Here is a 14004-nt window from a genome sequence, read left to right as displayed (position 1 = left end):
TGCGAGGTTACATTTTCACCACATTCATAGAAAATGAAGGCAATTGTCTGGGAGCCTCAAGACACAGTCATCAATGTGACGTACACGTTTTGAATTACTGTCATTGACCGAGACATTTACTCTGAATGTAAATAAAGGGTTAAGAATGAATAGAATCAAAATCAAAATAGATTTTGATAATCCAGGTAAGTCCCAGAGGAGGATTCCTGCTCCAAACACATGGTCCATGCCCCTCAAAAAGCCCAGTTGTCTATATACTAAGCAAATCATAGTGAGGTAGACCCCATAAAGACACACTGAAACAAGGAATTGGTGAATTACTGGGTGGCAAAGTGAAATGCTATAAATAGACTTCTGCAAGGTGTTTTGGGGGAAAATGTCGTTTTTTAAAATTCATTTTTTTCTGGTCGTAAACTAGTTAAAACTTCGAATTTTTTTAAAGGATTCCAAGTGGATGGATTTAGTCTGCAATCTGAAACTTTTCTGTTTCCTGTAACATCATCTCCTCAGGTCAGTCCAGTAATAGATCTAGTTTTTGTCACCATTGGGCTCAGATTGTTATTCTAAGAGTCTGAACACATAACTGAAAGGATCCGGAGACAGACCTTTTGTCGAAGTGAGAGGAGGCCGCTTTTCTTCAGGTAGTTGACCAATCAGGACGCCAGTTGGTTGAAATCTTCTCTCTGAGAGACTCCAGGACTGTTGCAGATGAATAAGCAGCCCATTCTGTGAAATATTTGCTAATTATGCTGGAATAAGTCTGGTTTACGTCTTCAGTCAGAAAGACGGCAGCACTCCAGGAGTTTCATCAACAATCTTAAATAATGCCCACTAAAAAGATGAACTTGTAGTGTGTAGTTTTCTACAGGAAACACAAAGAACAAATCTAGTATCAGTGAAGTGCTTCTTCTCTTCACAGTCATATAAAATTAAATAAAAACTTTAAATTCCACCATGTTTACACATCAGCAAAACACTACCCCAAATGTCCAGCAGAGGTCTCTCTTCTACATAATAAAATAGGAATAAAGACAGCATGGCACAGTGTCAGCTGATACATTTCAGTACTAATGAACATAATGGTGAACTGAATTATAATGCTTTCATGACATTAAGTAGGTCACCGATTATTATGCTGAAGGTACAAACAGCTGAATTATTAACTTCCTGCACAACTAAAAATGATACACTTACAACATCAGGAATGAATTTTCCTCTTCTTTTGGCTGGCAGGCTAAGCAGTAGAGTATTGTTGCCCCCTACAGTCTGGAGTCATCTGGTATTTATTCCTTATCCTCTGGTACAGACTAAAGAGTGGAAATTCCAGCAGGTGTTTTGTTTCCTCTGGGACTCCTCGGTCAGTGTTATCGTACTCAATACTGTTGTCCCAGGTCAGTCTTTGTGCAGTACTCATTCAGACTAGAGGTGGCACCTTAGGAGGACATGTTTGACTGTCTCTGTCTCTCCACACTGACAACTGTGAGACATGATTCAATCCAGGATAGTGTGGTGCCGTGATACTGAGGGAGTGTTCCAGACAGGAGAGCAGGAAGGTGTGGCTGAAGGTGTCAAAGGCAGCTGTTAGGTCGAGGAGGATGAGAGTGAATATCGCCAGAGACTGAGGAAAGGAGAAGGTTGTTGGTGACTTTGAGGAGGGCTGTTTCTGTGTGTGTTGGCAATGTGAGCCAGACTTGGTCAGATTTGATTTGTGAAGAGACAACATGTTCCAGTATTTCTGACTAAAAGAGGAGCTTTGAGATGAGTCAGAAGTTGCGCATGCAGTCAGATCTGAGTCCAGGTTTTTTGAGGATGGGGGTAGGGGCGGCAAGTTTGTGAGGATGGGGAACTGAACCAGAGCTGAGGGAAGAGATGATGGTTGTGGATTTGAGTGCAGAGATAGCTGGGAGACACACTGCATATTTTTTGCCACTTTTCAACCCCCCTTTTTCTTTTTCTTGTGGATGGCTACCTTCAAGTGGAGAGTGAGTCTCTGCCTCTGGTGAAGGGGTTCAAGTGTCTCTGGGTCTTGTTAAGTAAATGTTATTAGCAGACTCCTCTTGTTTTTTTCCCTTTTGTCTGTTTCTTCTTCTTTCTCGTTAGTGTTTACTTACACATCAAAAGTTATTTGAATATTTATTTCACTAGACACGGTGAGGATGCCTTTTCTGACCTATTAGAGGCAGACATCATTAGCTGCAGAATGCTGTATAAGTTGTGGTGATACCACCAGTTTTAACTTTTAATTCCCACAGGCTACCTATAATGTAGATACCACACCAATTTTTCATGAGGCTAACAATAAAATAAGAACTGATTTATGTAATTTCACCACTTATTTTACCAGAAAATGTAAAAAAAATCATAAATATTAAATGTCTAAATTAATTTAAGCAAAAAAGCTCACAGTAAAAATTAAAACTGATGTAAACCACACAAATATATCAAAACTGTTATGAGGTTATTAAACTAACATCAAATCACACCTATTCTACTATTTGTAGTATTCTGTACCTTGAAAATTTCTATATCCCAGGGAATGGGCCCTCCTGTTTTTAGCACCAATATTAAATCGTTTTTGCCACTTTTAAACCCCTTTTCACACTGCTTTCACACTATTTAACCCCCCCCCCCCCATTAGGGTGGCCTTGTCTGCACATGACTATTCTTGAATGTTCATGGCTGAACATTCAGGTACAGTGGGGGTCCCCTGTCTCTAACACCTTTATTTTGTCCAAGTCCAGTTTTATTTAAAAAGGGTTTAATGCTAACTTTGTCCAGGTGATCAGCAGAACATTGAGCTAATTTGCATTTTTACAAGAGAGAAAAGGCAGAGAGTTTATCAACGAGGGTCAACATGAATCTACTGGCCTTTATTTTATGGCTAAAGTTCTGTGAACATCTGTTCAGAGATAACATAAGGAATGTCACATCAAATCAAACATAAATCAGTGAAATTTACAACAGGCTTTACATCAGTGGCTCTTAGGACAAACTGTGCAGTGTTGCTGTTAGAGATGACAACAGAATGCTAGCATCCTCCTCAGCATATATTTGAGCCTATTTGTGTGATTCTTTTCTTTTATTGATATATTAAACTTAATCAAGAGACATCAGACACACAGGGTGGGGGTTGGGGCGAGGGGTGTCTGCAGGAGGAAAGCTCAATGATGAATAAAAAAGAAGGAAGTTGAGGAAATTAGAAACCTTCATCTCTGATATTGAAAAAAGTGCTTATTAGAAAGTTAAAAGAAAATTTCAAAAATACATTCAATTATCAGGGAAACTTAAAACACATCTTAAATTCTCATCACACAAAAAAACTTCATGCAATTTTCTACAAAAGAAGTTAAACAATTAATGCTTTACACAAAATATACATTATCTAGCATCACTGGGGGCATATGAATGTATTTTAGTAAATGTACTGCCTCAAGCACCACAGTGCATGATGGGATTTTAATGCAATAAAGCAGTTATAAATAAATGCAATAATGTAATGTTAGTAGTCAGCGTGACCCTAAATAGTTGAATTTTCACCTAATTGTTCAAAAGAGCCTCATTGGACTCCCAGTGCCCAAATCAAAAATCTGCTTATGAAAAAAGGATCATACCATTTCAGCTACGGGGGTGTAAAATCTCTAATTTTACATTGGTTTGCCTGTTTTCCTCACCTTAATCATGACTCATAGCCTATATTTGAATAGAAATCAACAACATAACTCTGAAAATAACTTTAAATTAATCTCCTTCACAACACATTTGGGCCAAAAATTGCAGCTGCACTAAGGCATAGATGAGATACAACCAAGGTCGTGCTCTAGATGTCCTTGCATTTACCAGGGGCATGGGAAATCAATGTTGAAAACATAACAACGTCCACACCTTTAGGGCGGATTAAGGGGTGGACAGGGTGAGGAAGCAAACTGTCCAGGTGAGTAGTAGGGTAACCAAATAATGATTCTTTTGTGCCCTACATGCCTAAAACGTATGCATGGCTTTATATAATCCCAAACGCTGCTTTTCTTTTCTATCACACTGCATTCTTGTTGCTCTGCACTTTATAGCAATTCATTTTAAGCCATAAATGGGAAGGAACCCCTTCACTTGTAATGTTTATCTGGCATGTCATTTGATTTATAACATAAAGAGATTCAAATATGTAAGGCTGTCATGTCATTTACATGTAAAATATGTGACTTCACTGACAAAGTCATTAGATCATCTCATTACTTCTGTGGGACGTAGAGAAATAAATCAGTTTTTCCCCCAGTGACTCTGGTTTCCTGCTCACTTTGAGCTATGAGCCTTCTGTATTATCAAAGGGAATGTGTAATATTATTATAAAGTCCCAATAAAGCAGACTTAGATGTTGTGCTGCATTGCACACTCGCTGTCCACACTGCATCAAATTTAATTCTGCCTGGTGAATTTCAGGTTCTCGTTTGACATCTAGCACTTTTATTTTGAATTCTTAAGTCAGATATGGATATTATTAGTGTGCAACTATCACCACTGTGTAACAAAGTTAAAAAGCTGTTTTTGAGTTAGAAAAGTAAAAGAAAATTAATAAAATCCTCCTGACACTCCTGTTCCTCACCCACCTCAATGCTACTGATAGAGATGACAATAGGAACAGGGTGAGGGGAGGGATATACTGTGCCACATCAAGCTGCATAGCCCAAATGCTGTCAGGACGCTACAGTAGGAATCAGTGTAATCAAGCTGATTCTGTCTGACGTGAGCAGTCAAGACAAAAAAAGGCTCATAGCTCCTTTAATAGAGTAAACTGTAGGGGTGACCAGTTGGTCGGTTGTTCAGTCGATATTCTCTCATCAGCTGACTGAATGAGAAAAGTGCAACAGGAGAGAGAGAGGAGAAATGCAGCGCTGCTTAATCCAGGTAAAAGACACACGCAGATAAAGTTATATCCTGATTGTTTCACAGCAGTTCCGCTGTTTAAAATGTGGAAAAAACACACCTTAAACTCCACATAAAGAGGCAGGATGTTGGTACTGAAGCCAAGAGTCGCTGCTGCCCTCTGACAGAGCATCAGCACCCAAGGCCTGTTCAGTTCAGCATATGCAAGTACTAAGTCCCTTTATCATCTCATTAAAATGTAAGTGTCTTTTGGTGATTACGTCCAGACCAGCTGACTTTTTTCAATTCACCTTAGTAAATAGATGCTGCATGCAGTCTGATAAATACTCGTAAATGGCACAGCATGTGCTGGAACAAGTGAGTCCTGTTAGTAGTTATCAAGATGAATTAATACTGACAAGATCTGAGGTGTTTTTTTTTTGCTATATAATGCTAAATAGTCATCGTGCTGTGATCACTAAAATTAGATGATTAAAGGCAGGAACACACCGATCGTCTCTGAGTCAGCTGTCATTGTAGTGCAACATAATGAGGATAGAAATAATGGCTGATGCTTCATAAAGTTTCTGTTAAATTCTGAGATCATTTAGACCAGGGGTTCTCAACCTTTTCAGCCCGTGACCCCCAAAATAAAGGTGCCAGGGGATCGGGGACCCTCACTGTACCTGAAGGTGGTTGAACACAGACATAGACATTCAAGAGTAGTCATGTGGAGACAAGTCCGTCCATAAGGGGCTATAAAGGGGAGAGCTTTCTGGGGCCCAGCCAAACTGGGAAGGAGATCAACAAAATCATGGTCTATTGTAAAGTTAAGCTGTGAGATGCATATTTTATATTTAACCTGAAAAAATAACCACTCTCATCAATGAAACTAATATCTTTTTTAAATCATTTGTGTACTTTAACACCTTCTGAAAAATGAAAATCTAAAAAAAAAAGAATTAAAATGGGTGAAAAATAGAAAAAAATGGGTTAATAATGGCAAAAAAAAAAAATGCTGGAAACGGTGGTGAAATTGGATCATAAAAGTAGCAGAGATGGGCTAGAAGAGGCAAAAATTATAAAAAAATGGCAAAAAATAACCAAAAAAAGGCAAAAATGGGTTACAGTGGCAAAATGGGCATAAATATTAGTAAAAGGGAATAAGAAAGTGTCTGAAAAGACTTTAAATTGGCAAATATGCCCAGAAATCTGGTGAAATGAGAAGAAAATCAAAATAAACCAACAAAAAAGTGCTAACTGAGAAAGAAAAAATAGGCAGATATTGGCATAAATTGGTCAAACTGGCAAAAAATGGGCATATCAGCTAGTGAAATGTGGTAAAATAGGGCTAATAGTGGCAATAATGGGCTAACAGAGATAATATTAGGCTTATGTGTCAAGAATTGGTTTAGAAGTGGCAAAAACAGGCAGAAAAAGTGGAGGAAACTGTTTAAAATGGCAAAAATAAGTGTTAAATGGCATAAATGTGTTAAAATTTGTGGGAAAAATGATGAAAACTAGTTAAGATTAGGCAAAATTGATGTTAAGTGGCAACAGTGGAAATATTTTTAGTTTTTTAGGGAATCTGGAGACCCCCTCTCAGAGTCTTGCCACTCCCAAGGGGGTCTGAACCCCAAGGTTGAGAACCCCTGATTTATGTATACACACACCCACCCACATGAATTAAGACACAGCCTTCCAACACATTCAAACTGAAAATATCTAAACAATATGAGTTCCTGCTTTGCTTGTCTCTGTCTGGTCTTCTTTTTTTTTTTTTTTTTAACCTGAATGACTCATTGATTGGTCAGTGTGAGGGCGTAATTTCAGGCCAAGTTTTTCTTTGGTTGACTACAGGCCTAATAAATTGTTATTTGAAGGAGTTTATCTCTTCCACTCTAAATGTACATAGCATACAAAAACTTTTATCGTATTATGAAAAAGATGGATTGTGGTGTGCATTAGTATAACAGGGCATCAAACATATTAAATATTTACAAGGTTCTGATGGAATATTGGCCCTCATGTTCCTGTCCTGATAAAGACAATTCAGTGTAACTAACGTCTGCATATTCAAAATAACAGTAAAAAAAACTTTAAGTAGTTCAGCTGCATCAGTCTGAAAACAACTACATGCAGGAGGGCAGCAGGGCACTATTGAAGTTCATCTGCCAGGCTACATTTGCCCACTCACACATGATAAATAGTGTCTGATTAAAGGTCTGATGAGCCTGTTACTAAAGTTTCCTCCAAAAACAATCACCAGGATTTATAAGCTAAGTCATACAATCTCTCAGCAGGAGATGGATGTGAGAGATATTGAGCTGCTGCAGATAGAAATTGTCGAGGTTTGTCAGGAGATGGTTTTTTCTGTGTGGGGATCCATCACCAGAGTGATCCTGCAAGTGTCTTCTTCCTCTACGTGCAGGTAGTGTAGAGTACTCTGTAAAAAAAGAGGGAAAAAAATCATTTGATATGTGAGACAAAGCAAAAGCAGGTCATAAACCAAAAAATCTAACAAAGGCAGAAATGGAGTCAAATTTTAACCACACCCTCTCAAGTTTTAACCCAGCTGTCATCACGCATGGACGTCCACAGCTGCAGATAACCCTTGGTAATAATGATCTACACATCTGGTGTTGAACTTTCAGGCACCTGTGTACTACAGCTTCCAGTCAGGTAACCTGGCTCCTCTTCAGTCTTTAAATCTAGTGATTTTTCACTGAGTTATTTGTCTTATCTAACTACTTTTGTCCTCTTTTATTTTGCAGTGTCTCCGTCTCTCTGCCAGTAATATTGCCAACCACCAGCCTGCGCTCTCTGATTTGCTTTGAATCCATTCCCACTAGAGATCCTAAATATCAAACATAACACACATCACAACCAAATTCACAATCTGGAATCCTGTTAGGTGGGATGAACAGCTGCATGTAATCAGCACAGACTACACAGTAAACCCCTAGTAACCATTACTTAGAAAAATCATGCAAATCCTCTCCTCACTATCAAGACATGACTAATAATGACACACACAAGACTATGCATGGAGATGTGGAAGTAGAGATCACCAGCTACATCTGGTTACATGAGCCAGTCTCTGGTGTCGTTAACCGACGTGCACAAGCAGGAATTTTGCAAGACTAACCGCTGCAACGGCTGTTTACAAGGAACTATGTGGTATATTTACCCAGCATTTTTGACACTGACTGTATATAGGCTTTTTTAGCACTTCACATAAAGACATCAGAGTATGAATTTCTTTGTTGCTTTAACATCTTTTTAGGTTTGTTTTCCTCTTTTTGGTCTCATATTTAATACACCCCAGACTGTACCAACTATCACAGGTACACCCTACCAAAAGTAGTAGGAATCAACATTTCAGCTTTCAATTCCTGGTATTTACACACGGCCGGATCTGATACATAACTTAGAAGATTTGTAACAGAACAGCAAAATTTTGGGTGAGCAAAAGTATTGGAACAGAGAGACTTTAACTAGATTTAAAATGAACAAGGCTTTATATTTAGTTGCAAATCCTTTTCTTGCAGTAACTGTGCATCAAACCTGTGACCCACTGACATCATCAAACTTCTTTTTTGATGCTTTTCCAGGCTTTCACTGCAGCCTCTTTCAGTTGTTTTTTTTCTAGAGATTGACTTGGCCAGTCTAAAACCTTTCACTTATTTCCCCTGATGAACTCCTGTGTTGTTTTGGCTGTGTGTTTTTTGGGTCATTATCTTGCTGCATGATCAAGGATCTCCCAGTCAGTTTGGTTGCATCTTTCTTTAACAGGCATGAAAACGGGTCAGGGATGTAAAAGGTGAGAAGGATACGACCCCGCTAGGGGGGTCCGGGGGCATACTCCCCAAGAGGAAAATTTTGAATATTTCATATTTAAAAGCATCAATCTGATGCATTTTAATAATAAAGTATCTATCTATACATGGTCACATTATGCTATATAAGCAGGGCCGCCTCTGGCCAAAGTGAGGCCCTAAGCAGACTCTGACATAGACTCGACATAGTCACTGAACATAACTCACATAAAATTACCTTAAAATAACTTGGAAATATATTACTACTATAATAAAAAAAAAAAGTTTATACTACAAAGCCCAAGATAGTTACAAAGACATAATTCTTAGTTGTAATTAAGTCTTTATCAAGGATAACATACCAAAAACTACCACAGATCTGTGACATTACCAAAACTAGCTTTATCTGAAAGAAAATCACAAAAATTATTAATGCTTTTTATGATCAAATTCCTTGTTGCAATAAAAAAGTTGATTTTTTAATTTATTCATTATTATTATTATTATTATTTATTTATTATTCATTGTTAATTAATACATTCTTTATTAAAAAAACAGCAAATATAAAAAGAGAAAAGAAAACAACTCAGAGACAATTGTAAGACATACCCGAGACTTAAGTAAGTAACCGGTCCATTTTCATTTCTTTAGGTCAGGAAACCTGTTTTTGACAAATTCTTTGGCTGAAGGCAGGTCGGGGAAATCTTGCCATCCTTTGTCAATCAGTACAGGGTCTTGCAGGGTCTTTTAGACGTGTCTTAAGTCCTTTATTGTGCAAAAGTTTCCGAAGTGGCCAAAGTTTCCTTCCATGCCAATCCGATGGGCCAGCTCAATGTCGGACTCCTCAATCTGGATTTTAAGATTAGTAGATAGAACCATAGCCAGGTAAGCTCTTATTTTGCTACCCTCGCTTCTCTCTGGTAGATTGTGCAGTCGAAGATTGTTGCGCCGAGACCTGTTTTCAGCTTGATCACGTTCTTCAGTTATTTTAGAGAGTTGCAGTTCTAAGTTCTTTATTTTTTGTTGCTGGTCATTTAATAGTACGGCTTGATCATGAACCTCCGAAGCGACTGCCTCATATTTTCGGTCCATGTAGGCAATTGTTTTGGACATCTGGTCAACTTTGTCTGTAAGACAGTCAACTTTCCTGATTTGCATTGAAATATTACTGATTCCATGTGAAAGGTTTTTGTTTGAATCCAGAACCTCTTGCATGATGGCTTGTAGTTTATCCATTTCCTTGGAGCGCAAGGTGGTCATTGTACACAGGTGTATCCTATTGTTCAGGTGCGTGTTGTCCTGGTGTTCCTCTTACGTGCTGTTTATCACTGCTTCTTAGTTGTAGTTATTCAACAAATAAACATTTATTAGATGAAGTCTCTGTGTTTTATATTTTGTCCGTAAAAAATGAGAAAATAATTAAAGGATTTAGAAACTTGGCAGGAGCCACGCGCTGCTACTCTCTCTTGGCCTCCATTTCGCCCCGTCTTCTCCCCGTCAATGAACTGAACCCGTATCGAACCATGGCTCAAAGACTGTGGTACAAACTGAACCATGACATCTGTGAACCGTTACACCGCTACAATGCTTTGGGGGATTTTCTTCAAATTTTACACAGACGTCAGCTATAACTCCAGGGTGATTTTGAAGGTGCAAGGTCATTGGGCCTGGTGGTCAGTCATTGCCTATAGCATTTCTAAGAATAGCACAACCACAGAAAATAATGCAGAGCGTGTACTTTTACTGTTTTGGATATGCAACTGGATACCTTATCGTGGCATCCCTAGTTATTTTCTAAAGTTAAAGTTTGTCACAACTGTCAGAGCTGCTAAGAACTCAAAAACATGTCATTTCAGTATGGAGAAGCAGGTTGTACCTGTTTTTGAAATATACTTTGTGGATTTTTACGGTGGACTCTTAGTCTCAACTAAATCTTGTCAATACGGCAAATAATCTAGACTGCCAAAAGGCCATACTTCATCTTTTAACATGAAAGGATGTGACAAGAAGCCAGTAAAGCCAGACTTAAATTTTCAATCACCTTGTTGTTGTTGTCTGAAATATCGCTGAGGAGGTCCCGCGGTTCTGGTATCTTAGGGAAAATTCTGTCCTTATTCCTGCAGAGAGAACGCTGAATATTAGAGGCAAACAAAACACAATGAATATGAACCATGTAGAAGGTAGAGAAGAAGGTACGTACTTCCTGTAACACATGAAGATAAAGAGTGCCAGGCCAGCAACTATCAATGGGATGATAATTTCAGCATACAGCATCGCATTGGGATCGGGTTCTGCATCTGTTTACAAAACACCAGAAAAGCTATTAATCACCACAACTGACTAGCAAAGGGAATTTTTACCAGCAGTCTCAGATTCTTTTCTATGTGTCTGTGTTAACCAATGATGAAAACATATAGTCATTTTTTAAATTACTGGCTTTCAATGACCACATTTTATACTTTAAATCATTAAACAAACAGAATAGCATACCAAGGTACTTGAATTCACTCCATGGCGTCTCTATGCCATTCAAACTGTAATCAAGCGTTGCTTTAATCTGCATCCTGTACCGACATTGAGGGACAATATCCAGCCTAAGGGACGTCCCTCCTTTTTGTCTGCGCTCCTGTGAGAAAACAAGGAACACTTATCAACTAATAAAAAAACCATATGACTGGATTCTGTTGAAGCAGACTAACTATTACAGCTTACAACATATTTACATTCAAAACAGTTTTTACAGAACTGAAACCTGACTGTGTAAAACGTTTTTAACGTCATGTATTTTCTTAAGTCTCAAGAGAGGGACTAATGTTTTGAGTTGATTTTGCCAGACAAAATTGTACCATTTAACTCTTTGCTGAACTTGTCCCATATATGTGTGAGTACTGTTTTACAATGACAAAAAAAAAACTTTTATTGCTATTTTAACCATAGAAACATCAAGAATATTTGCTTAATGGAACTCAGGTAACATTGATCATTCTAAGTAAAAAAAAAATGTGTGTAATAATCCAAACTTTTTGCTTTTTAAGGCAATTTCCATGTGTTAGTATCATGCTAATAAACTAAGATGTGCACCCCAGTCAATCGGTTTGATTATCTATGAATATCTGCAAGTTGAAGACTACAACCCTAATTCCAAAAAGTTGGGGTGCTGTCTAAAATGTAAATAAAACCAGAATGCAATGAACTGCAAACCGCATAAACCCCATTTTTTTTTTTAAATTTCACAATAAAACATAAACAATATATCAGATATTGAAAGTGAGACATTTTAGAATTTCATGAAAATTATCAGCTCATTTTGATTTTTTTACCAGCAACACATCTGAAGGAGAAGGGACAGGGTGTCATAAGTCTGGATAAATAAGTGGTATTCATGATGAACAGCTGGAGGTTCACCAATCTGTCTAAAACTGTGGAATAGTTTAAGAAAGATGCTCCTCAGTGTACACAAAGGCCAATCTTGGATGATCTTGATTTCTGGGCTCTCATGCGGCACTATTTAAAAACAGGCATGATACTGTACTTTAAATCACTGCATGGGCTCAGGAACTCTTCTAGAAAACATCGTCCGCCAACACAGTTGGCCGTGCCATCAAAAAATGCAAATTAAAGCTGTATCATGCATAGAAGAAGCCAAATGTGAACACGATCCAGAAACGCTGCTGTCTTTTCTAGGTCAAAGCTAATTTAAAATGGACTGAAGCAACATGGAAAAATGTTCTGTGGTCAGATGAATTAAAACGCTTTGGGTTCAGCTTGTTATCAGTTTCAGCTTGTTCAGTCAAGGTGCTGAACACCTTTCACCAGTAGAATCATCAGTAGAATCACATCATAAAACCAAAAATCCGGCAAAGAGGACCCAGGACTGCAGAGCAGCTAGAATCCTACATCAGACAAGAATGGGACAACATTCCTCTCCCAAAACTCCTGATGGCCCTGTCCCTACTTTTTTGAGATGAGTTTCTGCTATCACATTCAAAATGAGCGTATGTATTTCATGAAACAGTAACATGTCTTAGTTTGTTGTTGTGTTTTATCATGAATAAAATATGGGATTATGAGGTTTTATTTACATTTAACAAAGTGTCCCAACTTTTTTGGAATTGAGGTTTTAATTTTCTTGAAATTTACACCTCTACTTTGTGGGACAGCTTGCATTCAAAGCAGCAGATGATAAAGCGGGACAGGTAAATGAAGGTTTGACAACTTCCAGTTTCCACAGATTTGTTCTTATATGTGGACAAAATCAGTTAAAAAGACATCAGACTGTTCACACGGGTCACCAAAACTGACACTAAAAAATCCTGGTAAGTTCCACTGATCTATGAGGGATCAAATTTAGACAACTTGTTTCTAAAATGCTTTTAAGATTTCAGTAGCAATACTTATTGTACAAAATCATTGTGCTCTTATTATCGTTAGCAAAATGTACAAATAATAATAATAATAATAAACTTTATTTATAACGCACTTTACATTTAGAAACAAATCTCAAAGTGCAACAGTAGGTGCAAAGGGTAAAAGCATTAAGCAAAGGGTAAAAGCATTAAGAATAAAAACAAGATTAAAATAAGAATAAGAAAAAGAATAGCACAAAGTAGGAATAAAAACAGTTTAAAGACACCAGAGTTCTGATAAGTCCAAAGTCCAAGAGGGTGGAATCTAGAGGCAGAGTGGCCAATGTCTGTTAGTTGGTGAATGCTTTTTGGAAGAGAAAGGTTTTGAGCTAATAGTACTCTTGTGTCTTACATTTTCTTCATTGCACTTGGTGTACTTAATCTTATATGTCCATGTCCATCGATCATTGATGTCAGGACGACTCCAGCGAATCACAAACAAATTATTATCTTTAGTGACGTTCCAGTCGAGGGGACGAAGTTTTACTGCACAGAGAAGGACAGTACAGAGAAACACTTATTACAAACCAATCTGACATTATTGTAAAACACAGTAAGCAGAAAAAAATACCAGCTTTCTAACAAACTTAGATGTAGATTTAAAACAGATATGGGTTAACAGAGTGTGGATGATATACAATGGCAAGAAGAAGTATGTGAACCTTTGAAATGATCTAGTTTTCTGCATTAATTGGGCATCAAACGTGCTCTGATCTGCATCTAAGTCACAAGTCTAGACAAACACATGCTTAACCTGAAACCACACAATTATACTATCTAAAGCCTTTACTGAAAACAGACATTAAACATTCACTGTGCTGGGGTGCGCCGTTAGTCAAGTGGTTAAGGCGTGCACCATGTACGCAGGCGACCCGGGTTTGAATCCGGCCCGTGGCACTATTTCCTGCATGTCTCTCCCCGCT

The 14004-nt window shown here is 38.0% G+C and overlaps 1 protein-coding gene across 1 annotated transcript in view; it reads right to left on the bottom strand.

Moving 5' to 3' along the window:
* Positions 1-6619: 6619 nt before the first annotated feature.
* LOC121504779 (interleukin-13 receptor subunit alpha-1-like) overlaps positions 6620-14004 on the bottom strand; it is a 30669-nt gene continuing 23284 nt past the window's right edge. The window contains exons 6-10 of the mRNA XM_041779842.1: positions 13434-13567; positions 11166-11301; positions 10876-10972; positions 10717-10792; positions 6620-7303 (exon numbers count right to left, since the gene is read on the bottom strand). Coding sequence (XP_041635776.1) covers positions 7214-7303; positions 10717-10792; positions 10876-10972; positions 11166-11301; positions 13434-13567 — 533 coding nt within the window. The 3' untranslated portion in view covers positions 6620-7213. The remainder of the gene's footprint in view (positions 7304-10716; positions 10793-10875; positions 10973-11165; positions 11302-13433; positions 13568-14004) is intronic.

This window comes from Cheilinus undulatus, linkage group 22 (assembly GCF_018320785.1).
Source record: "Cheilinus undulatus linkage group 22, ASM1832078v1, whole genome shotgun sequence".
NCBI classification, from domain to species: domain Eukaryota; kingdom Metazoa; phylum Chordata; class Actinopteri; order Labriformes; family Labridae; genus Cheilinus; species Cheilinus undulatus.
The sequence above is the reverse complement of the archived record's forward strand: the minus strand, read 5'-3'. Positions and strand labels throughout refer to the sequence as shown.